Here is a 26,903-nt window from a genome sequence, read left to right as displayed (position 1 = left end):
AGCAACATGGGTTTATCCTTGACTATTGAAAGATGAGCACATAATGATCTGAGGGTGCGGTAAGTTGACATTGTCTGCACTGTGATCAATCAAATGTCCTTTTCTTTCCTTTCAACATCACTGGAGCAGGGCCAGGAGGAGGAGACAGAGGGCCCACCTCTTTACCCCTGAAGTCCCCGAGCAAATGCATTCCCCAGCGTCATACAATCTCAGGCAGGCACCAGCGCAGATACCAGCACCTCGGTGGGAATTAGATCTTCAGCTAGTGTCCTGGGGCACAGCGATGAGGGCACTTCACACCTGCTTGAGGTGCGAGAGAGAGTGTCCAGGACGCCGGCAATCGAAGGACTGCTGGGGACCAGGTACTTGCTAGGTCGGTGGCAGATGATGTGTCCCTGGAGTCATCCATGAGACTGCGAATGCTGGAAGTGTAGCAGGGTATGTGGGACGATCTGGCGGAGATACATTAGGTTATGCGTGACATGGTGCCCGTGCTGGAGGAGTCCATGTGGAGCATCACTGATGCAAGGAGCCTCATGGCTGCCTCATGAGCGCCATGCTTCCTCCATGGAGAGAGTGGTGACTCTCGTGGAGAGGCACCTCCAGGAGAACAATCAGGTCCTCCTGGGGTTGTGCTCAGACCTGCAAACCCTCATAGCAGCACTGGCCACAGCTGGTCAGTGCCAGTGTGGGAGATGGTCTGGGTACCAAGTTTCCCAGCTTGGTGCCCATCCATCCATGGAGAGCAGGGAGGTCTGAAATGACCTCACATCAGCGCAGCAGCTGCCTGTGTCTCTGCGGGCTCCTCTCAGGGCACTCTAGATGACGGCAGCAGCACCTCCGCCCCTCTGCCAGTGACCATGTCAACCAGTGAGGCTGCAGCGACCGGGGAGAAGCCAGCTGTGAAGCTGGTCTCCCCCTCCGAGGCGGGGCCTGCATAGGCTCCATGGGCCAGAGGATGTCCGTCAAGGTCATTGAGGCCAACAGGGCAGCACAGTGAGCAGGCTGTCCCAGTGCCAGCAAAGGGACCAGCACCTAGACAAAGCACCCATAAGCGTAAATTTAAGACACCTTAGGCACACCACGGGTTTCTCACTGGTGCTTTTATGTTGGTCCATCGTACTTAGTCAAAGACGCGGTGTGATGTCCAACACCGTTTTTGTTTTGCCTTATGAATTAACTTTTGTTTGCTCAATAAATCTTGACATGTTGCCATACCTCAGGGTGATTCCTTACTTCTGCAAGTGGATGGGAACCCATGATGTTATGAGTGAGTTGTTTGACATTGAGTTTTATTGACAAAGGCCTTAGTTAATGTTATTATCCAGGCTGATTTAGCTCTCAGGTATCAAGTGTGGAGCCCGCAGCCCTGGCGTGTGTTGAAGGTGTGCTAGCTGAAGGCTCTTTGGATTAAAGCCTCTCGGGTGTCCCTGCCTCCCTGGAGTATGCCCGGGTCAGCATCTACCCACTCAGCGTTCTCCTGTGCGTGCTCATCCTCAGACTCACTACTGGACTCATCGTGCGCATCCGGAGCAACTGCGTCCACATTTTCCTCGTCCACTATGTCGCCCCTTTCCAGCGCCAGATTGTGGAGAGTGCAGCATGCAACCGCCATCAGCAACACACGGTCCGGGGGGTATTGGAGTGCACCCCGAGTGGTCCAGGCATCGGAAGCGCATCTTGAGAAGACTGATGGTTCTCTCCACCACAGCCCTTGTGGAGGCGTGGCTCCTATTGTACCGCTCAGCCTCTGTTCTTGGATGGCGGAGAGGCGTCATGAGCCACCTTCTGAAGGGATAGCCCTTGTCACCCAGCAGCCAGCCATCCAGCCGGGCTGGAGCACTGAAGAGCCTTGGCACCTGGGAGTGTCTGAGGATGTAAGTCCCATGGGAGCTGCCTGGGTACCTTGCACAGACTTGTAGAATCAGCATCCTGTGCTGACACTATCTGCACGTTCATGGAGTGGAAGCCCTTCTTGTTGACGAAGGCACCGGGCTCACCTGCTGGCACCTTGATGGCCACATGTGTACAGTCTATTGCACCCTGGATGCAGGGGAAGCCAGCAATGGCCGCAAAGCTTCTGGCTCGCTGTGTCTGTGGCATCGTCACAGCAGTAGCGGATGAAGGTCAATGCACGCCTGAATAGAGTGTCTGTCATCTGCTTGACATAAGTGTGGACAGCTGATTGGGAGACTCCACAGAGATCACCCACTGACCCCTGGACAAAGCCAGAGGCATAGAAGTTGAGGGCAGCTGTGACCTTTAGAGCCACGGGCATGGGGTGCCCACCCACTCGGTTTGTGGAGATCTCAGGGCTTATCATCTGACAGATGGAGGTGACTGTGTCCCTTGATAGACAGAGCCTTCTTCGGCACTGGACCGCAGACATATTGAGGTAGCTGCTTTGCTGCCTGTAAACCCTGGCAGCAGGATATTGGCGTCTTCTGCAGCCCCTTCCACCTTGCACTTCCTGTTGGCCCTGCACCCCTTGTGCCTGCGCCTCTCCTCCCAAAGATGGCTCCCCTGGAGCCAGGAATGTGGACTCCTGGCCTCCTTCCCCTTCTGGCCCTCCCTTCCTCCTCAGAAGAAGTGCCTCCAGTGGATAGCACAACTCCCATTCCCAGGCTAAGGGAAGGCTTCCTGAAAGCTGCAGGCCCCAGAAATGATTTCTACTGTAGAGTCCTGACCAAGGCTTTTACTGCTGTACTAGAAGCTGGTATGAGTGTTGAAGTCTTCCTGCTCACTCAGGCAAGTGAAAGTTACTTTCACACTTAAATCCCTCAAACATCACATTCACGACCCCGCTCACTCCTCTTATCCCACCTGTGGATGAGGTTTAGATAAATGTCTCCTACCCGCCTGCCTGTTGCACCCGTACGACGTCCTGAAGATCGCACGGGCTGTGAAAAATTGAGATCGGTTGCAGCCTCAAGGGCCTTAACTGGCCTGTTAATTGATGGCGGGCGCTCGCCCGACGTCACCACGCATCATTTTACGTATGGGTGGGGCCCACGGGTGGGGGTGGGGCCCATGGGCCCACCCCCATACGCCAACAGGAAAATTCTGGCCCATGTCTCTGATGATCTGCATACCAGAAGATTTGGGCCAATCTGTCTATGTCCATTTGTAACTTCTCCATCCTATCTTCACTTCTACAGTTTCTCCTAACTAATCTGTAAACTTGGATATGCACCTCCCTATTCCTTCATCCACCTCATAAATAAACATGGATGGCCATTGCCCATCCTAAATCCACAAAATCTCCACAGGCTTTGTCCTCTGATTTTGTCCCCCTTTCCATTAGTCTTTTCCACTTGTTATGCTATGAAAAGCAAAGTCTTCATGCATGTATTTTTGAGCAAGTTTTCAGTCACCACTACTAAATTTTCTGACTCTGTTGCATACATTCTCCCCTTGGAATTAAATCATCTGGATTCAAGCCCACTCCATGAAAGACTGGACTTAGACTCAAGCTCAACACGGAGGGAGTGCTTCATGATCAGAAATGTTGTGTTTCAGATCAGATCCTGTATCAGATCAAATAAAATCCTGTAGCTCATTCCCACAGGAGACCTCCTGATACTATTCAAAGAAGAACAGTGAGCTTTCTTTGTATCTTGGCCATCATTACATTCTCAGCTTACACATCATTTTAGTTACTATTTCTGCTGTGTTGAAATTGGTTACCATGTTTGCCTTAAGAACAAAGGTATTTGATGTACTTGACAATTCAAAGACATGATCACGTTGGTTAGAATTAAGGAGCAATTGTGGCACTCTAACACCACTGAGTGTACACTAAAGGACAACAAATAGTTGGAAGGAGATAAATGAGCAAATTTGTAGGCAAATTGCAGGAAGATGCAAAGATATTTAGATTAATAGCAATGGCGGACCTCAGTTATCCTAATATAGACTAGGAAAATAACAGTGTAAAGGGAGAAGAGGCGAAATAAGACCAAAAGTAGCTGGACAAACTCAGCAGGTCAGGCAGCATCTTCGGAGAGAAAAGGAGTTAACGTTTCAAGCCGATGATCTTTCATTAGAATTGAACAAGAAATTCCTGAAATATGTATAAAAGAACTCTCTTAATCAGCATGTTTCCAGCTCAATGAGGAAGGAAGCAGTGTCAGATCTAGATTTCCGCAATGAAGTGGGGCAAGTAGAGCATATTATTGCTTTTGGAGAGCGTTTAGGAAACAGGGATCTCCATATCATTAGATTCAGAATAGCTGTGAAAAATTGCAAGGAAGTCAAATGTGAAAATATTCAACTAGTGGAGCGCTAATTTAAGAGAATTGAAAAGTGAATCTGGCCCAGACAGATTGGAATCAAAGATTGGCAGGCACAACAGCAAATGAGCAACGAAAGGCATTCAAATATTAGACAGTTTTTGTACAAACTAGACAGATTCCCACAAAGGGAAAGGAAGGGCAGCCAATGCCAGAGATTCTTGAATGACTGAAGATACAGAGGTTAAAATGAAACAGGAAATGGAAGTTTATAATAAATATCGGGCTCTTCATTCAGTAGAAAACCAAGCTGAATACAAAAAGTACAGGGGAGAGCTGAAACAGGAAATAAGCTAAACAGAGAGATTGTAGGAGAATGGATTAGTGGATTACATAAAAAGAAAACTGAAAGTCTTTTATAAACATAAACACAGTAAAAGAAAGGATCTGGACAATGAGGGACCAAAATGATCTTCTTGTGGAGGCAGAGGTCTGGCAGCAGTACTAAATAAGCATATTGCATTTCTTCCCTAAAGAAGAGGATACTGCCAATGTCATGGTAAAGAAGAGGTAGTAGAGAAATTGAATAGGTTACAACTAGGTAAAGTGGCCTTAAAGTTTGGTAGTACTCAAAGTAGAAAGATCACCCTGTCAGGGTGGGTGTACTCAAGATTGCTGAGGAAAGTAAAGATGAAAACTGCGGAGGCTCTAGCCACAATATTGTAATCTTTGTTGGATATGCGGGGTACCAGAGGATTCAAGGATAGCTAATGTTACATCCTTGTTCAAAAAGAATTAAACTCAGCAACTTTAGGCCAGTCAGTCCAACACTAGTGGTGGGCCAACATTTAGAGACATTAATCTGGAACAAAATTAATTGGTGCTTGAAAAAATATGGATTAATAAATGAAAGCCAGCATGACTTTGTTAATGGCCAATCTTGTTTGACTAACTTCATTGAATCCATTAATGGAGTATTGGAGAGAGTAGCTGAGGGTAGTGCAGTTTATGCTGTACATAATTTCAGCAAAATAGGTCCCTGTAGAACCATGGTTTTGAAACCATGGGTGCTATTTTGGTATTAAAATACCGTCCACACCATGTGTGCACACATTTCTGACATATGGGCTGTTTGTATGGCTTTAAGAATGTGTGCCTTAAGTATACAAAGTGGGCAGATTGTGGCTTTAGTCAGCATGTAACACTGATTTGACAGCAGCGCTGCCATTTTCAAACTTACCGCTCCAGCTAAGCCCTCTCTTAAACATGAACAGGTGAACATGAGATCAGCAGCAAGAAGAGCTCACTAACATTATTTAAGGGAATCATCAATAATGAGTAGGCTATCTGCTGATTAAATTTTACTGGCTCTATTAGAGTTTTTAAGAAATGCTTGGTGGGTTGACGAGTTGGTGAAGCTGAGAAGGAGCGAAGCTGCTCATGGGGAAGGCCTTTGATGTGACTTCAAGGATTCTGGTCAAGCCAATTGTAAGCGATCGTGCTTATCACAATTATCATCCACCATGGACGGCGGCATGAGTGAAAAGTGGGAACAGAGGTAGAAAAGAAGAGGACAAGCTGCTCTCAGAGGGAGGGGATGACAGAGGCCTCTCAGCAACCTTTATTTTTAAAAATTTGTTCATGGAATGTGGGCGTCGCTGGCTAGGCCAGTATTTATTGCTCATCTGTAATTGCCCTTGTTCAGATGGCATTTAAGATTCAGCCACAATGTTGTGTGTCTGGAGTCACATGTAGGCCAGGCCAGGTAAGGACAGCAGATTTCCTTCCCTAAAGTGATTAGTGAACCAGGTGGGTTTTACGACAATCAGCACTGGTTTTGTTGTCATCATTAAACTTTTAATTCCAGATTTTTAAAATTGAATTCAAATTTCACCATCTGCTGTGGTGGGATTCGAACCGGGATCGCCAGAGCATTACCCTGGGTCTCTGGTTGGATTGTGGGTGGGTTAGCTCAGTTGGCTGAATGGTTGGTTTGTGATGCAGAGTGACGCCAACAGCACAGGTTCAGTTCCCGTACTGGCTGAGGTCATCCATGAAGGCTCCGCCTTCTCAATCCCACCTCTCACCTGAGGCGTGGTGACCTTCAGGTTAAGCTCATCACCAGTTGTTTCTCTGTAATGAGAGAGCAACCTATGGCCCTCTGGGATTACAGTGACTTTCACATTTCCAGTGACAATATCACTATGCTACTGTCTCTCTTAGGATCTTCTGAGATCACTTCTTCCTATCTTCATCTAAGCCAGGAGCAGCGTGTGTGCGTGTTATTGGCATTTTACAAAGGACATGCTAAAAGAACTTTGTACCCTCTTGCAATCAGGTTTGCAACCTCGGAGGAGGGCAAGGATACCACAGCCAGAGGCTGCGAAGGTCACTATGGCACTCAATTTCTTTGTGTCCGGATCCTTCCAAGTTGGAGCTTGGCAACATTTATAAGATCTTCCAGTTTGCAATGTTTTGCTGCAGTGAGAGGTGTCAGACACTCTTAATGCCAGAAGAGGGGAGCTCATCATGTTCGCTCTGATAATGGAGAAGCAATCAGGGCATATACTTGGCTTTGCCAGGATAGAGGAATTGAAAGATGCCATCAGCTGTACACACATGGCTCTGTGGTTGCTGTATCTAAAGAGGTACCAGAATCACAAAGATTACCACCTCACTAAATGTGCAGTTAGTGTGCGACTGTGCTCAGCACATCATGCTACTGAATGTCTCCTATCCTGGCAGCAGAAATTATGCTTTCATTCTGGACCACCCTGCTGTTCTCTCAGTATTTGAGCCACCACATCAAACCAGAGGATGTCTCTGTTTTAGACCTGGCTCATGACTTCACTCCACAACCCAACCACAGGTGATCAACATGCATAAAATCAGAGCCATGCTGCCATATGAAACATCATTGAGCAAACCATTGTAGTACTGAAACAACAGTTCCACTGCCTGGACCCTCTAGTATTTGTCAGAATACGTGATGATTCAATGTCCTGTTGTATCCTTCGATACTTGACCATCATGAGGGCACAGCCCTTGTCACCAAGGACAGGACAAGCAGCTCAGGACCCAGAGGTTATATATTAATCATCTGTATTTGGGTACACAGGATATAATTTCAAAGCTTGTCAAAGACACAAAATTCAATATTGTAAGTAAATGAGGATAGTAAAAGACTTTAGGAGGATATAGGCAGACTAGTGAAATGGATAGATACATGACAGATTTAATCCAACACAGAGAAGTGTTAAAGACTCATTTCTGTAGGACGAATGAGAAGAGGCAATATAAATTAAATGATACAATTTTAAAGGGGTGTAGGAACAACGAGCCCTGGGACATACGCACACAAGTTTTGGAAAGTGACAGGGCAAGTTGAGAAGGCTGTTAAAAAGGCATAGTAGGTCCTCAGCTTTTTAAACAGAGAACAAAAGTAAGGAAATTATACTTAACCATTACAATATATTGGCTATTCCGCAACTAGAATATTGTAACCAATTCTAGGCACCACACATTATGAAGTATGTCAAGGCCTTGGAGAGGTGTAGGAGAGAATTCCTAAAATGGCACCAGGAAAGAAAGACTTCGGAGACCTCAGAAACTGGGATTATTCTCCTCAAAGAAGGTTAAGGGGAGATTTATCAGAGGTGTTCAAAATCATGAAGGCTTAGATAATGCAAATAAGGAGAAACTATTTCCAGCAGCAGAAGGATCAGTAACCAGATGACACAGATTAAGGTGACTGACAAAAGAACCAGAGGCAACATGGGGAAAACAATCTTTACAAAACAAGTTGTTATGATTTGGAATACACTGCCTGAGTGAGTGGTGAAAGCAGATTCAATAATAACTTTCAAAAGTGAATTGGATAAATACTGGAAGAGGGAAAAATGCAGGGCTATGTGGGAAGAGCAGAAAAGTAGGGCTAATCGGAGCAAAAGTAGAAATAGCTGGAAAAACTCAGCAGGTCTGACAGCATCTGCGGAGGGGAGGACAGTCAACGTTTCAAGTGAGCTGTTTTAAACAGCCAGCACAGGAAAATGCGTTGAATGTCCTCCTTCTGTGCTATATCATTCTTTAATTCCAAAAGATTAGAAGTGAAGCATTTTGCGACATTTTGTGGACATGACAGTAACATTATACAAATGGAATAAATTTGTTTCTACTGCTCAGGGTTCATCTCTTTTTTAAATATCTTCCAGAGGACAAGAATGAAAATGAAAAAGGTGAAAAAGAGAAGGGGAACATTATACCTAACATGGTTACAATAAGGTATCTATGTTTCAAAATTTGAGATTGTGATGGTCCATGAGACCAATTGCTATTCCTCTGTTGTTATCTTAGTTGAGATCAGCACAGATCAGGGACCTTTTCTTGGTTAAATCAATCAGAAAGGAACAAATGTTATCAATTCTAGGTTCTCAATTTAAAAGGAAATGAATAGCTATACACTATTTTGTACAATATAGTACATAATTTACATTCCTAATGGCCAATTTATATAACTATTTAGCTATTTCATGTGCCACTAATATGTATTATTAATAAATATTAATGAATGTTATTTCAAACTTAAGAATTCTAAAACTGTTTAAAAGTAGTTTGTAGCCAGTTGAGTTAATCATATTTCTGTTTAATCTAGTGATGTGCAAACATTAAAGACTGTACACTTGTTTCTTCACTAAGTTACATATGAAAACAATGTAATGGTACTGTTACAGATGTGATGGCCTCCTTCTGTGCTATAATTTTTATGATAATGGGGACACATTTCCTAATGTTGGTCAGGTCTATTAACACCCAGAAACAATGGGGCAAAATATTTGGATTGGATTTTTCATTTTCTACCAAAAATGATTTTGTATAACTATTAGCAAAGCAGCATTTAACAGTATAAAGTGTTGGGTGATCCTATTCTCTTGAAGATCACTATCATTCATTTTTTTTCCATTGCCGTCAGTTCAATTGTGTGTGGTTGATTAACATGCAAAAGCCAAAGAACTATACCCAACTTCCAGCAGTCGTGAAATCATTGTTTTAATGCATCACAGCCTCATCCATTTTCATACAAATGTTGAGTAAAATTTGGAAAGACATAAATAATTCTACACCACTGCTGATTTCCCAAACAGAGAAATCCTAAATTTCATCACTGCTTCTTGTAATGCTTTCCACGAGCAGGCTCAAAAAGCAATATGGGTTGGAATTTTCCATGCCCGCTGGCAGTAGGCATGATAGGTGGCATGCATGGACAATATGGCATGATCAGTTTAACGACGGCGAGTATGCAGGTCACGATCTTCCGCTCAGCCCACCAACGGCAGGCCACGTTTCCCACCAATGGTCGTTGGGGAGCTCTTTGTAATACATCAGCATCTCATTAAAAGGTCACCCCGCTAGGGACCCTGCTGGATCAGCCATCCATGTTGGTGTGAAAACATGCCGAGGTGTTTCACAACAGCACATGGGCAACGTGCACTTGGCGGCCTGCACTTTGGGGGAACTGAGGTGAGTGAACAGCATCGTTTTCCACAGCTCGCCAGGGTTGCCTGTTGCTTTGCAGGCTTCAGGGGCACTGGGGGGCCTGCGTGAAGTGGCACCCTGCCACGGAGGCGACTGTTTTCGAGGGGTGAGGGGGTGGATGTCAGGGGGCAACTGCTGCCCTGCCACAGAGGCGACTGTTGTTGTTGAGGGTGGGTGGCAACTGCTGCCCTGGCTTCAGATCCCACGCACAAGAAATCAAGGTGGGGGGCAGGGTAGGTGAGGGAAGTGGCCACGCAGTAGGGACACCTGTACAAACTGACCATTCCTCTGCAACTGAGACAGCTCAGGCGCAGCCACAGCGGTATGGTTGGGGTCGGACTCCTAGCCTGCCCACCTATGCAAACAATGCGGAGGCATCAAAGTGGCACCAAGCGCTCCAGACCTTACCACTGCCCCCACCGCAACAACCCGCCCTCCAGCACAGACTGTGAGTCCGCGACCACTTTACTGGACCATGGAGCAGTTGAACTGCACACGTTGTACTATCGCCTCGCCAACACTGGCCATGGGTGCTGGAGGTGCTCACAGCCCCTTGCAATCTCAGCATCCTGGTTAGGAGCTGTCTCCTCTATGTCACAAGCTAACAGGGCAGCCATGCAGCGCACTCATCTCTGGCCACCCGAGGGGTGGCCAGCACTCTCCAGTCACACAGGGCCAGGAAAGGTGCTAAGTTCACCTATACTAACCATGTCTCTCTCTCTCTTTCATGTTGCAGGGGGACCACATCAAGGGAAAGGAGCCTGGTGACCTAGCTGCATGCCTGATGGCCCACAGAGAACAAAGGAGACAGAGGAGAGAGCTACTGAGGCGCTGGGTCATGCAAAGGCAGGAGCAGCAATCTCAGGAAGAGGCGGCTGCTGGAGCTCCTGCACACGCTGCTCAGGAGCGATCGTGAGCCATGGCTGGTCAGCGCCTAGCGACACCCAGGGTCTATAGATGCCATCTGTCATTCCTGCAAATGACCGAGAACCAGTATCGCCAACGACTATGCATGCCTAGGGACCTGGTCGCTCACATCTGCCACTTACTACAAGGACTTGGCACCAAGGGGACATGGAGGGCATCCAGTGCCAGTGGCTGTAAAAGTGACCGTGGCACTCAATTTCTATGTCAGTGGTTCCTTTCAGGGCTCCACAGGTGAACTCTGTGGGATATCACAAGCCACCACCCACAGATGCATGTGGTCAAGGATGCCATCTTCTCGAGGGCTCACAACTTTGTGTATTTTGCCCGGGACTGGGACAATCAGGATGCAAGGACCATTGGATTCACCCAGATCTCGGGGTTCCCACAGGTGCAGGGTGCAACCAACTGCATCCATGTGGCGCTCAGGTCTCTGTCACTGCACACGATGGACTACATCAACTGCAAGGGATTCCACTCGCTGAATGTACAGCTGGTATGCAATCACCAGAAACACATCCTGCAGGTCTGCACACGGTGTCCAGGGAGTGTGCATGATTCCTACATCCTCAGTCAGATACAGATCCCTTGAGTCTTCCAGGGACAAGCTGCAGGGATGGCTCCTCAGGGACAAGGGCTATCCACAGAGGCCATGGCTGATGACACCCGTGCGGCGGCCTCAGACTGCAGCAGAATGACGGTGTAATAAGGCTTATCCTGCAACTTGCAACTTGGTGGAGCAGAACATCGGGATGCTGAAGATGCAATTCCAGTACCTGGATCAGTCTGGTGAAGCCTTGCAATACAGTGCACAGAGGGTGTCACGCATCGTCGTCTGCTATGCCCTTTACAACTTGCCACTCCAACAGGGAGATGAACTGGCTGAGGAGGAGATGGAGGAGCTGCATGTCTCCTCTGATGAGGACGCTACCGATGAGGATCAGGAAGAGGAGGTCCTCAGCAGCGACAATGATGGGGATGAGACCGTCGCACTGGCTAGACGAGGCAGGCACTCAGGGGCCCTCAAAGCTGCTAGATTTGTGGAGGATGATGATGACTTGCAGTGAGGTGACCCCATAGATCCTCACATCACATTTGATTCCAGTCTGGCTTATGGCAGCGCGAATACCCTTTTGGGAATGCTCCTGTCATGGAGATGCAGTGGAGGCCCTAATAGTAACTCGATTGCAGGAGGATGATGACGACATGCAGTGAGGACACTCCATAAATCTTCACATGGCCTCCGAGAATGTCTTGACTCCTGTCTGGCTGACAGCAGCTCACTTACGCTCTGTCATCAGGGTCATATCATAGAGATGCAGCCAAGAAACTTTAGAAACATCTGATGCTTTGTCTGCCTTCAGTACCAGAGCCTTTCAGGAGCTGGTGCGCAGCATCAGCGGTCACAGATGCTGAAGAGATGGGGGCCAGCCCCTCCTTAAAGGTGCTGAGAGCACACACAGAGAATGAGAGAACTGTGCAGCGTCTGCCCATTACATTCTGATAGCAATGACGAGCACCGCCAAGGTGCAGGCATCAGTAATGTTTCCAGAGAATGTCCGGCTGGATCATCACTTTGGTCTGAAGATTGTAAAGAGCACAGGGGAGAGGCCCTGGACTGAGACACCTGCCTTTATCTTGTGCAGAAAGTTTTCACATCTGAGTGACAAGAACACTGCTCATCAGAACAAGGAGCCATAGGCAGGGTGACATTTTTGAGAGTTTATTGGCAATAATGAACAGTATGTACAAATGATTAACACCCATGTACAGGCTGTACAATTAATTCTCTTTAATTTTCCTAACCTTGCCTCTTCACCTTGGTGCTCCCCGGACATCTACAGGAGAGGTACAGGCGGCCTGATGACTGCGACGCTCTGTCTGTAATGACTTAAGCGGGCATCCTATGGAGGGCCGAGGCTTACAGGGCCCCGGACTGCTTTCGGGGTCCTGCTGTGTGGCAGTGGCACTCTTGTCGGCCTATGAAGCTGGAGCTGCTAAGGTCACAGGAAGTGGGGATTCGGATGGTCCGGACACTTCCAGAGTCACCTGGATGAATGGGTCCGGAGTGTGCACCTGCTGATCCTCCTCCCTATGGGTGTCCGTGGGCCCCTGGTTAACTCCTTGAGGGGAAGGGGTAGCTGGAATGAGACCAAGCTGCCCTGCACCCTTCTTGCATACAAACTTTTGTAGGCCAACTATGGTGTCACTGATGGAGTTCAGCCCATGCAGCAGTGCAGGAGCGACGTTCTGGACCAAGGTCTCCAGTGTGGCCACCATTCTACCCGTGTTGACCTCGGTGCGTTGGCATGCCGGTGCTAACACCTCAGTCTGAAGGAAAATCGATTCCTCCATTGTGCCTTGCAATCTGAAGAGTGCAGCAGACATCCCTTCCTGATGTTCCCGAGCTTGCCTTTGCAGCTGCAGCAACTGTGACATGACCAAGTCTAGAGGCTCGTCATCTGACTCGGAGTCAGCAAATTTCTGGCCGCCAGCAGTCCTCTGAATACCAGGGACCTGGGAAGTCCCTGCTGTTGCCTGTTGTGGATCAGACTGTGCGATGTGCTTATCAAATTGTGATCCCGTGTCTATTCTAGAGCTCCGTCCCACCGAGATGTGTGTGGAGGGTGTGGGTTAGCGCTGTGAAGGAACTTCAAGGAGGGTGCCTTCAGATTCCCCTTTGGAGGTTTCCTTGGGGCTTGATTGGAGGCCCTTGGCCATGGACTCTGTTCGTTGTTTGGCAGACGTGCCTGTGAATGCAAGGAGAGATAATCAGTGCATGGCAGTTTCCTGTGAAAGAGGACATATCACTCATGGCGTGGTTGTCTGATGGATGTTGCTCTGCTGGATCCTCACTTGGTAGAGCAGCGCTGACCTCACCATCAGCACAGGACCAGTCGAGATTCTCATCGGCCAGCTGGATGGCACCTTTTTCAAAGTCTGTGAGGACCTTGATTTCAGGCATCCTGCCACCAGAATGCAACCTCTCTCTCTTGTTGTGTGCCAGCTTGTCCTGCATGGTTACAGGTGGAGAAATTGTAAGCAGGATGCCTGCCGGGCCAGGTGAAAAACATGCCTGGCCTGTGCGGGTGGTGAGCGGTCCCATAGACGGGCTGAGGACAATGAAGGTGTGTGTGAGAGAGTGAATGGTGATGTCCCTTGAACTGGTAGTGAGGGCCCTGTGGATGTGTGCTGGGTTTGCGAGTGTGAATTGAGAGTGATGGAGAGTGACTTACGCTGGTGGAACTCAGGAGATCATTCATCCTCTTGCGACACTGGGTGCCTGTCCTCTTCTGAAGGGCGTTGGCACTGACCACCGCTGCTGCCACCTCCCAAGCCAGATTGGTCACGTTACTGCCCGTCCTGCAGCCAGACATCCCGGCAGGCCTCCAAGGCATCCAGCAGTGGCTCGAGGGACCCGTTATTAAACCGTGGGGGGGACTGTAGTCTTTTTTCCTTTGCTGGCCATGTCTCTTGGGCAGTGGTGCTGAGCTAGTAATGATGAGTGGTGTGTTGGCCGCTGCCTTTTAAACACGGCGGTCGGCGTGATGCAACATCTGGCTGATGGCGGAAGGGTGAATGAGAGCCCACTGCCATGGAAATGGTGTGTTTCCCGGGAATGCATAAATAATGAGGCGGATTTGGGACGATACGGCATGAAAACCCACCATCGCAGCTGGTGGGTAAAACATCATTTTACCCACCCGCTACTGCACTTAATGCAAATCTGGGAATATTCTGCCAACGGTCTATTCCTGCTCCCATATTTTGCATTCATTTGTTAGCAACACACTATGTAAACATATTTTTCCTCTGTATCTTCCTTCTTTTGTGAATTATCTTAAAGTGTTGCCCTTGAGTTCCCAACTCAGAGAATGATGGAAATACTTTTCCCTATTTACCTCATCAAAATCGTTCATAATTTTGGACATGTGAAGATAAGCACATCATAGGCGATAAAAGCAGAACAAATCTGCTCATGTGTAGGAGGACAGCAATGGAGGTCAAACATTTTGCATATGAATGTACTATAAATAAGATCAATATGTGATTCTTTCATCCTTTCTCATAGCTGCTTGCAACAGTTGGATATGAACATGAGAAATGAGAATGCGAGATATCAGCTATAAAAGCACAACTTCGTATAGCCTGCTGACATCAGAACACAACTGTAACAAAACAATTAAGATGACATACTCCAAATTTGATAATGAAGGGGTGCAGTGTAAGCCAACCACAGTATATACAATGGCACATAATTACTTCACCAAGAAGGGATGCCACTTTTAAATAAATGAGGAACACACCCATGTCATTGTTCCAGGTGCCAGTGATAGCCAACTCAAAAAGCAGAAAATTTAGTTCAACTGTGAAGATTTTATAATATTATAAATTTACCTTTGCCCAAGAGGGACATCTTTTACAGTTAGGTAAGTGGGAAAATCCACTATATTTGCAACTGGATAAGCATGCACAGGAACAAGTAAAGTGTCACCTTCCTGCAAAAAATACAGTAATTATTGTTTAGTTACACTGTATGTTATATTTTAGCATGAAGACTAAAAGATAAAATGAGGAAACTAAAAAGGTGTCACAGTCTCCAATAATTGGTAACCAATGAGAGTGCCTGCTGTGGTTTAAGCTAGGGATATGCTAATATTCCATCACCTGTTTTGCAGGTGAAAGAATCTGCTGCAAGTTTCAAGTTATGGTAGTTAATATGATTTTCATTGCATTAATCATTACATTTGTCCTTTGATTTTTTTGCTTCAATTTGCCAGAGAGAAGGGAGAAAAATAAATTAGTAATAGAGTTACTTTGAGGTAACTGTACAACAGTCACAGCTCTCAGGATGGTTCCTCATATCCATAACATGCTGCTACTAGATCCAAGGTTCTCCACCAGCTTCCCATAATACTCTGTGCAAAGACAATGAAACGATGAACGTCTGTTTTCACACATGCATAGGATTGTCCCTCTACTAACATTGACAATGAATTTGAATACATTATAAAGCAGTCCATGGGGCATCAAAGTACCTCTTCAACTTGACTTTCTAGCAGATGCAAATGATGTGAAACCCAAGTGCATAAGACTACCTGCTAAAAGGGTTCACAAACCTTTGTCATGATGTAGTTAGATTAATGACTTGATTCTTGATCACATCATGGCCTTTGCATCCATTTGCTCCCAATACCATTCTATGCTGAAATAAACCTGGTAGTGTTACTGACCTATAATGCATAGCTTTTGGTGGGCAGCGCAGAATGGAAAATGGGACCAGTTGCAAGAGGTCAGTGAGACCAGATGTCATGCAGGAAGTAGCAGAGGCGGGTAAGAATAAAAAGACCACATAGTCACAGAAAGGTTTTCATTTCTTCAAATTTTAGTTCTGGTTTATAATCTGTTATATATTGCATCATGTTATCATCCCAGCTGATGTTAATACTGGACATGTAAGATTCCAGAGTGAAACCTAGCTTGGTAGATTCTAACTTTATTTGATTAGAAACTGTGGAGGTCAGTTACAGAACACCTTCACAAGAGGCTGCCAGAATACTGTTAACACAGAGAATAAAATGTTTAGTTTACAAGAAAAAATGAACGATATTATGTTATGACACGGCAGATGATGTGTGCCAGGCAGACCAAATCCACAAAGGAAATTTGCCCAGGCTATCACAACGGTTTTGCAATTTGTATTTATTGTGTACAATTGTATTTTATTGTATTTACAATTTATTGTATTTGTGTACTGAATTCAGAAGTAATGAGTCCGCTAACACCTTTAGAGATTTTAAAAAATTAAATTAAAACATTTAACAAAATAAAATATTTCAAGCACATACATAAGATTACAGTTACTTACTATTATGACAAATCCCAAAATTCCTAAGTAAACTGACTCCCAATTACACACCACCTTTAAAACAACAGTCCAAAATGGATTTTAAATTTAAATAGCAAGCCAGCAAGTTTACGACAGCAAACCACTCGACAGTAAATTCCAAAGGCTTTTCTCCAACTTTAGTTACTGGACACAGCAGACGTTTGCAAAAATGGCTGGAGGCTTCTCAAAGGCTGTTTCACACACTTCTTTTACATCTTACATGGTCCCCCAACATAGCCTTCTATGTTTCTCTCGGTTTAATCTGTAAATTCCATTGTTCTATATGTCTTTGGAAATGTACTTTTCCCATAATATAAAAATCTTTCATGTTGGCAATTTTTTTTGCATTAATTCGTGGGATGAGGGCTTCACTGGCTGGGCCAGCGTTTATTACCCATCCCTAGTTGCCCTTGAGAAGATGGTGGTGAGCTGCGTTCTTGAACCGCTGCAGTCCATGTATTGTGGGTACACCCACAGTGCTGTTAGGAAGGGGGTTCTAGGATTTTGACCCTGCGACATTGAAGGAACAGTGATATATTTCCAAGACAGGATGGTGACTGACTTGGAGGGATCTTCTAGGTGGTGGTGTTCCCATCTATCTGCTGCCCTTGTCCTTCTAGATGGTAATGGTCATGGGTTTGGAAGGTGCTGTCTAAGCAGCCTTGGTAAATTCCTGAAGTTCATCTTGTAGATGGTACACACTGCTGTTACTATGCGTCAATGGTGGAGGGAGTGAATGTTTGTGGATGTGGTGCCAATCAAGTGAGCTGTTTTGTCCTGGATGGTGTCGAGCTTCTTGAGCGTTGTGGGAGCTGCACTCATCCAGGCAAATGGCAGTATTCCATCGCATTCCTGATTTGTGCCTTGTAGATGGTGGACAGGCTTTGGGGAGTCAGGAGGTGAGTTACCTGTCACAGGATTCCTAGCCTCTGACCTGCTCCTGTAGGCACAGTATTTATATGGCTAGTCCAGTTCAGTTTCTGGTCAATGGTAACCTCCAGGATGTTGATAATGGGGGGACTCAGTGATGGTAATGCCATTGAACAACAAGGGGCAATGGTTCGATTCTCTCTTGTTGGAGTTGGTCATTGTGTGACACTTGTATGGTGTGAATGTTACTTGCCACTTGTCAGCCCAGCCTGGATATTGTCCAGGTCTTGCTGCATTGGACATAGACTGCTTCAGTATCTAAGGAGTTGCAAGTGGTGCAGAACATTGTGCAATCATCAGTGAACGTCCTCACTTCTGACCTTATAATGGAAGGAAGGTTATTGATGAAGCAGCTGAAGATGGTTGGGCCGAGGACACTACCCTGAGGAACTCCTGTGGTGATGTCCTGGAGATGTGATGACTGACCTCCAACATCCACAATCATCTTCCTTTGTGCCACGTATGACTCCAACCAGCGGGGAGTTTCCCCCCAACCTGATTCCCATTGACTTCAGGCTTGCTAGGACTCCTTGATGTCATACTCTGCCAAATGCTGCCTTGACGTCAAGGGCAGTCACTCTCATCTCACCTCGGGAGTTCAACTCTTTTGTCCATGTTTAAACCAAGACTATTAAGAGGTCAGGTGCTGAGTGGCCCTGGCGGAACCCAAACTGGGCATCAGTGAGCAGGTTATTGCAAGCAAGTGCTGCTTGATAGCACTGTTGATGACCCCTTCCATTACTTTACTGATGATCGAGAGTAGACTGATGGGGTGGTAATTGGCCGGGTTGGATTTGTCCTCCTTTTTGTGTATAGGACATACCTTGGTAGATGCCAGTGTTGTAGCTGTACTGGAACAGCTTGGCTAGGGATGCAGCAAGTTCTGGAGCATGAGTCTTCAGTACTATAGACGGAATATTGTCAGGGCCCATAGCCTTTGCAGTATCCAATACTACAGCTGTTTCTTGATACCACATGGAGTGAGTCGAATTGGTTGAAGTCTGGCATCTGTGATGCTGGGGACCTCCGCAAGAGGCCAAGATGGATCATCCACTCATCAATATCTTTGGGGAAAAATAAACACTCTGCCTGGCCTTGTTTATCTTGTTAGTTGAAAACATCCTATCATCCCTTTGAAACCTAAACAACCCCTTCACTGACCTAAAAATGAAAATTTCCTTCACTGTATATGCTGAGACATCATCCATGTTTAGTCATTAGCATTTCAAATGCCTTTTACCCATAACTTCTTTTGATAATTTCAAGTTTGCAGCCTATCCGACTCTAATTTAATTCAATCACACAGTCAGAACCATTTACACTCACACCTATATACCTACTTTACAATAAACCACAATAATATTAAGAAAATGCTTATAGTTTCATGACAATTACATTAGCCTAAAAGGCTGGAGACTTTTAATACAGATACTAGAAAATGATTCAAACACACACTAGTCTTTTTTTCTTAGCAACCCTTACAGACTCAAAGCCCCAATGAAGATTTACCACTGTTTCAGCACCAAGGTTTCTTCTTTTTTTATTCATTCAGAGGAAGTGGGTTCGCTGGCTGGGCCAGCATCCCTGGTTGCCCTTGAGAAGGTGGTGGTGAACCGCCTTCTTGAACTACTGCAGTCCATGTGGTGTAGGTAAACCCACAGTGCTTTTAGGGGGTTCCAGGATTCCGACCCTGCGACAACGAAGGAACAGCGATATATTTCCAAGTCAGGATGGTGAGTGACTTGGAAACAAATTTCCAGGTGATGGTGTTCCCCATCTATCTGCTGCCCTTGTCCTTTTAGATGGTATTGGTCGTGGAGTTCAGAAGGTGCTGTCTAAGGAGTCTTGGTGAATTCCTGAAGTGTATCTCGTAGATGATACACGCAGCTGTTACTGTGCGTCGGTGGTGGAGGGAATGAAGGCTTGCGGATGTGGTGCCAATCAATTGGGCTACTTTGTCCTGGACGGTGTCAAGCTTCTCAAGTGTTGTGGGAGCTGCACTCATCCAGGCAAGTGGGGAGTATTCCATCACACTCCTGGCTTGTGCCTTGTAAATGGAGTACAGGCTTTGGGGAGTCAGGTGAGTTAGCCGTCACAGAATTCCTAGCATCTGACCTGCTCATGTAGCCACAGTATTTATATGGCTTGTCCAGTGGAGTTTCTGGTCAATGGTAATACCAGGATGTTGATAGTGAGGGGGATTTAGTGATGGTAATGCCATTGGATCTTATTGGGCAGAGGTTCGATTCTCTCTTGTTGGAGATTGCCTGGCACTTGTGTGGCTCAAATGTTACTTGCAACTTGTCAGCCCAAGCCTGGATATTGTCCACGTCTTGCTGCATTTGGATATCAGCTGCTTCAGTATCTGAGGAGTCACGAATGTGCAGAACATTGTGCAATCATCAGCGAACATCCCCACTCCTGACTTTATGATGGAAGGAAAGTCATTGATGAAGCAGCTGAAGATGGTTGGGCTGAGGACACTACGCTGAGGAACTCTTGCAGTGATGTCCTGGAGTTGAGGTGATTGACTTCTAACAACTACAACCATCTTTCTTTGTGCTAGGTATGACTCCAACCAGTGGAGAGTTTTCCCCCTGATTCCCATTGACTTCAGTTTTGCTAGGGCTCCTTGATGCCACACTCAGACAAATGCGCCCTTGATGTCAAGGGCAGTCACTCTTACTTTACCTTGGGAGTTCAGCTCTTCTGTCCATGTTTGAACAAAGGCTGTAATGAGATCAGGACCTGAGTGGCTGAGTGGCTGTCAGTGAGCAGGCTATTGCTAAGGAAGTGCTGCTTTATAGCAATGTTTTATGAGCCCCTCCCATTACTTTACTGATGATTGAGAATAGACTGATGGGGTGGTAATTGGCCGGGTTGGATTTGTCCTGCTTTTTCTGTACTGGACATACCTGGGCAATTTTCCACATAGCTGATAGATGCCAGTGTTGTAACTGTACCGAAATAGATTGGCTGGGGCACAACAAGTTCTGGTGCACAAGTCTTCAGTACTATTGCCGGAATATTGTCAGGGCTCAAAGCCTTTGCATTATCCAGTGCCTTCACCCGTTTCTTGATATCACATGGAGTGAATCCACTTGGCTGAAGACTGGTATCTGTGATGCTGAAGACCTCCGGAGGAGGCCAAGATAGATCATCCACTTCTTGCTTGGGTTAGCTCAGTTTCAAACAGTTTTCTTCCGGCGCACTGCTGAGTATTCACTAGATGATTTTCTTCGGCTCATATCTCTCCCTGAGATATCCAAAAACCACCATCACTATTAATTAAACTTCAAAGCAAACACATGAGTATCCTATAACCAGTTCCCCAGCAGGCTTGCAGGTTTTACACTCTCTCGTATACACACACTAACTAACCTTCTGTATTTCCCTGTCTGTCTGTATGTCTCTGGATCCCTGTTGCTCAGCAACAGCACAGTTTTTTCTACTTTATGTTTTTTTTTTAACTTCACTAAACTACTAACCCCTTGGTAGCCCATCTCTTCACTTCAAGAGTTGTAAAACCTCACTAAAAATGCATTTATACAAAGAGGACCCTGGACGTTTCAGCACCCAGTTCACCAAAATTACTAAATGAACCTAAAACCAGATTTCACTTTCTTAACACCCAAATCGCAAATACAAAATATAAATTAAACTCAAAGCTATACATTGTTTCTAACAGTCATTTTAACTTTAAAAGCTGCCTAATTCTACCAAACATCATCTAAATGATCAAGGCATGTATATTTTCAATTTATTTTCAATAGACAAAGATAACCAAATAGATTCATGGGCATTTTTGTATTGAGTCCTCGTAAAGTTGTCAAACCAGTAAAAGTTAAAACAAGATTAGACTAACATTAGCTTCCGGATGTGGACTAAAACAAAACTCACCTTATACAATAGACACCAGTGGAAAAGAACTTAAAGACTCACCTTGCAATGAATGCGAATACTGTCATAGTAATATCGCCATTCATTTGGACAGAAATCAACTGTTACATTAAATGACATTCCAGGGACCAAGTGATTCTGTGAGATAAATTACAAGACATTAAATATCCAAAAAATATAAAATATGTTTGTAACACAATATAACAAAGCAGCTTTATTGTTCAATATTTGTTTATATTGAATGTATAAAATGAAAATCAGAAGGTACTATATTTCATAATACACAGTATTATGGCGAATTTAGGGCAGACAGAACAAAGTTTTGTAGCTAATGTCTGCGCATCCATTTTTCCGTTTTAGGATAACATTTTAGATTCCCTCACCATGGCTCCTACTTGGTTTCCTTTTCTAAAATACATCCCCCACCTTAACCACCAAGTTGCAACATAGCAGTCATCACCAAATCCAACCTCAGTTTTTCCATCTGTTCCTCAAACTCCTCCACCACATTCAAAAATCAACACATCTCCACGCCTCCCAGTTTTCTTCAAGGACATAATAAATTATTCATTTCAGATCTTTTTCCTCATCAGATTCTTCTCACTTGTCTTCCCTTTCAATCTCTGCCACATTTCCAATGATTCCAGTTTGCAACTGAATCTACTCTGCCCCATTAGTCAATTTCCTTGTCTTCTTTGCTTTTGTTAAGCTCACTCTCTACATTTTCCTCCCTGCATCACCATTTTTCTGTGGAATGAATCCCTACTACAGATCTCAACCATCACTGTCCATCCTTGGAAAAAACAGTTATACAAACCTCTCCAATTCTCACATAATACCATGCTCCAACCATCTCCCCCACAAAAAGTTGCCCTCCACTTAGGAAAGTATTAACACTTCTGTTGATCTCTAACAAGTTCCTACCTTTCTCATATATAATTCCCTTGTCCTCATCCAATTCCAGATAGTTGTGAATCCCCACTCCTCCCAATAGTCATTTCTGGTGCCTCAATTCCGTTAGCTGCAGGCTGCAGCAGAATTCGCAAATAAGGTCTATTCTATTGACTTGATTATTTCAAGGATGACTATTGTTCCCTTTCATTATTTCATTAAAGGATTGATAGGTTATTTCATTACAGGATCAATAATAAAGAAAATAGATTATAGACTACTGCCATAATGTTGCTCCCGTAGATGAATTATTAAGATAATAAATGCAAAATTGGACTGTGCATCTCAAATAGATCATACAGGGGTTCAATGGGAGGAAGAAAATTAATTTTTCCTCCAATACTTTTCTACTGATAAGCAAAAAAGATACACTGTAAACATACAATCTAATAAAACTAAAAACTAAAAGCAATAGTTACCTTTTTGGTATATTTGATTTGGAAGTACTGTGTCTGTGGTGGTAGAATGTGAACATTTGTCATTGTTGAAGAAATGTTGATCAATTTCTGTAAAGAAACAATTATTTAAGAATTTTTGCATTTAAGATTTTTATAACTATTTCAATGCACAGTACAATATCCATATTATTATTTATTGAATTGGCATACAATAACTGATTTCCATTTCAGTAAAAAAACGATACACACATTTAAAATCATTCATTTAGCATTGACAGTTTGCAAACAGTGGAAAGAAACCATTCCTTGTCATTGATCGATTGTTCATAATTAGTAATTACATTGCTGTATGCTTTGTTACAATTTACCTTAAACAATTCACTTTGCAATTTTCAAAACAAGTCTAATGAGCTCAATAAAGGTTGCAGAATTGTATTTTCTTAATACTTTTGCTTTTTGAGTTTCCAGTTATTTGTAGTGTTGGAAATAACAAAATACTGTACAAAATATATCTTTACTGAGGGTAAAAATTTTATTAGAACATCAATACAGTACATCTAAATAGTAGACAGCAAATATTGAAGAGGGTGTGTTAATGAGCTTTAATAGATTAGTTTTTGAATCTACATACTTCATTATTCAAAATAATACCAGAACATCAATTCCTTTACAACTCTATTTCAGAGCTATTATGTATTCCAGTGAATAATTTAATAATATTCTACAGTAACATTCTGTAATCTTACAGTCTTTAATGACTGTTGTTTCAGTAGCACATTTAATTCTCATAAGCATTGTTTAAATACACTAGTCGATCTTCTGTGATGCTGCACATGGTAAGTCATCTCGCTTTTGCCCTTATTCTCTCTTCTTTTTGATTCCACGTCCTCTTCTGCTTCTTTCTTCTTTCTTTTCCTTTTGCTATTTTAGAGGTGCATTCTGTTGTCGGGTGTTGGTTATCTTTTGGCAGGTCTCAATGAAGTCTTCGTCATCTTAAGAAGGTTAACTGTATGTATTTATTAACTACAAGAACTATCTACATACAGTAAAGGGTTCAAGCCAGCAGCTGTCGTTGTGCTTTCTTGCACACATGGCTCTGTCCAACACGACTGACTCCTAGGGATGGGTCACATGTTCTCTTACATCACTGTGTCGGCGGTACTGTGTTCAGTCCCACATTAACCTTATATGTTCCGACCCTGTTACTACACAATCTAAATGAAATTTATTGTTGTGGAAGAAAAATTGATAGAAGAGGTTTTGGAATAGGGTTGGTATCTGTACTTAGAATTATTTGCTTGCATGGTGGGTAAATGCTAACATGGATTAGTTGGGCTGAATGGTCTATTCCTATCTTGTGATTTCTAGCATTTTCTCAGAAGACCACAGCCCCACCTCAAAAACCTGAGCTGGGATGTGATGGAACAGAAATGCAGATGTGCAGTGCTTATTTGTCAGTGCTAACAAGCTTCCTTTCACCTTTATTACTAGTTTAGAAAGCTTATGGTCAATAGTTTATAGATTATTAGTTTATATTATTAAAATTTCCTTTATTTTACATGAGCAGACATTTTTTAATAAGTTGATTATCTGTGGCAATGCATAGAGATCTATCTGGATCAGCCTCATATCTCACCATAGGGGCATTGTTGGACCTGAGCAGAAGTGGAGTTCTTGTCCTCGTTCAGCTTTTCTGCTTTAAAATCCTTTTTCTCCGTCCATCAACTTATTCCTTGTCCTAATTCTCTCTCTCTTTCCGTCTTGCTTAAACACAGATATATATCCCTTATGTTATTATTTTAGTTCACGATTCCTTTCCCACTTCACAGTTTCCGATTTTGTGAATATTTTGGTATGTTTGTTGTGTGATTGATTTTATTTTTAATTAAATATTGTCACTTTCTCAGGGAATGTGTTACTGGGTTTTGATTAGGAAGGTTTTTTTCGGAAAGAATGTGACTGGAGAGGAAATTTGAATCAGGGAGAAACGTTTTTGCAGAAATTGATTGGTTAACCATAGAAGCAGAACACACTAAATTACATAAAAAATTGTAGACAACTAAAAAGGAAAAAAGCTAGAAAACTAGCTAATGTTTTGACGCAGATAACAGACTCAAAATTTCACAGGCACGGCTTAGATAACATATTCAATTCACACATGAAAAAGTATTATAAAAATAAACATATTAAATGTTTCCCTGAACCAGCTGTCATCTGTTTTTAAATGAATAAATGTCTTCTTTTCTTGTATTCTTCTTACAATGCATTTATTTCTGCACCAATAATTAGTGTTAGCTTCATAATATTCTACATAAGGTCCATCACTTACTTGAAGCAAGTCCTAAAATTTTGAGTTAAGTAAGATCCAGGCTGCATGCTGCAGTATAGCCCAACACTTAATTCTCTGATTATTCATGTTTCTCTAAATAATTTGGAGAAATATAAAACTGACACACTAGATTTGTTCAAGCTACTATTGCTGATGGCTCTAATGGTCTAGTTGTACAGAAAAGAAACAACCCAACGTTAAAGATTTTCAAAGAAAGCCTCCAAAGATTAATGATGTATGCTCATTTATTGTGTAAATACAGAACCAAAATATTCCTATTGATGAGTCTGTATTACCATTACGTTTAGCAACATTACTTACTGTCACCAATAATTAGGGTCATTAGAATTCCAGTATTCAATCATTAAAGGCATAAATATTTGTAAAATTAGAAAAATATATTGTACAGTTGCACATTATTTCTCATCTACATATTGATAAAGGAGTCAAAAGCATAGAGTTGGGTTCATTAGGAATATCATTAGAAAGTGTCTCACTTTTATTGTCAGCTTACCAGAATCTGTTGGTGATGTTTTCCAATCTCATAACCTCCAAAATGCAACACAGCAGGGAGAGCCTGAATCACATTGTTTCTCTGTAATGTAGCAAAAACCTCTGCAATGAAGTTTGAAAGAATATAAAATAACAGAGTTCCCAGAAGAGTAAATTACTCTTACTTCTAGAAACAGGCAACATCACATCAAAACAATATTTGCAAGTTGCAACCCTTCTAATGCACGCAGGATAAGTAAATGCCACCTATGCAATCTATCTTTCAGCATATAGGACCGGATTTTTTGTGGAATCTAGGTGACTCCAGAAGCTTTTAAAAATAGTGGGTGGCACCCAGATGCCAAAGCCCAGTCCCCATGTCCAGCAGATCCCATTTTTGCTGGCAGGGGATAGGGGAGGGGGGCGTGAATCACAGATACCGGAAACATGAACTCAGAAAGGCCTTTTGACATTAATGGTGAATTCAAACAGACCTCATTTTGCCTGTTTCAAGGGCCTTAACCTACAGTGTGAGAATCACGTATTGACGGAGGAGAAGTAAACACTCTTGAAGGGTGGATAAGGTCTGTTAAGTGTCATGATCTCAAGTTTTTAAATTCTCCAACCCCTAAAACATGAAAAGAAAAACGGCAACTATCAGTTAGAATTAAAAACACAAACACGCACTGCTTGAGTGCACTGATTGACAGGCCATCTGGTGTAGCTTAGGAAAAACTATTAGTATCTGTTTCCACAGTTTCTATAGATTCCATTGTTAACATTTCCTAAAGGTTATTATTAATACAGCTGAGCCCATCATGAATGCTTGGCTGAATTACAAAAACTCCAAAACCACTCAGTAGAGGGCTGAGTTCACATTTTGATTTACAGTTTTAAGAGGCTATTAAAGGATTAGCGTCTTTGATATTTGAATATAAGTTTGTTTTTTTTTAATAACAGATTGACCACTTAAAGGGATTTAAAAGGTTTGAATGGATTTCATGAATAAGAGCTTTTTCTGCATCAAGTGTGTTTGAGTGAGAACTCTCTTAGATTGTCAGAATTTTTTTTTTCATCTCCACATGTCTCCTGTGGTCTGCCTATAGTGGATACTGGTTGAGTAATAGTATGTGGTGGCATGGAAATGGCATGGTGTATGAAGTGGAATGGAGATGCCATGAGGATATGAGGTGACAAGGAGGTGGCAAGGTAGGTATGTTGCATAGAGTATTGCATGGCGGTATGAGGCAGCATAGTGGATGGGTCGGAGGTGTGAGGGGATGTAGGGAGTTGGGGGGATGGGTGAAGGGGTGAGGGCTAGAGGG

The 26,903-nt window shown here is 43.7% G+C and overlaps 1 protein-coding gene across 4 annotated transcripts in view; it reads right to left on the bottom strand.

The window, feature by feature from the left end:
• The window catches only part of cfap221 (cilia and flagella associated protein 221), a 236,769-nt gene that overhangs the window by 170,132 nt on the left and 39,734 nt on the right, over positions 1-26,903 (bottom strand). For all 4 annotated transcript variants that reach the window (XM_041200050.1, XM_041200053.1, XM_041200051.1 and 1 more), the window contains 4 exons: positions 25,601-25,701; positions 22,779-22,865; positions 21,451-21,546; positions 15,087-15,187 (listed from right to left, as the gene is read on the bottom strand). In XM_041200050.1, coding sequence (XP_041055984.1) covers positions 15,087-15,187; positions 21,451-21,546; positions 22,779-22,865; positions 25,601-25,701 — 385 coding nt within the window. The remainder of the gene's footprint in view (positions 1-15,086; positions 15,188-21,450; positions 21,547-22,778; positions 22,866-25,600; positions 25,702-26,903) is intronic.

Source organism: Carcharodon carcharias, chromosome 12 (genome assembly GCF_017639515.1).
Source record: "Carcharodon carcharias isolate sCarCar2 chromosome 12, sCarCar2.pri, whole genome shotgun sequence".
NCBI classification, from domain to species: Eukaryota; Metazoa; Chordata; class Chondrichthyes; order Lamniformes; family Lamnidae; genus Carcharodon; species Carcharodon carcharias.
Note: the sequence above shows the minus strand (reverse complement) of the source record. Positions and strands in the feature narration are given on the sequence as shown.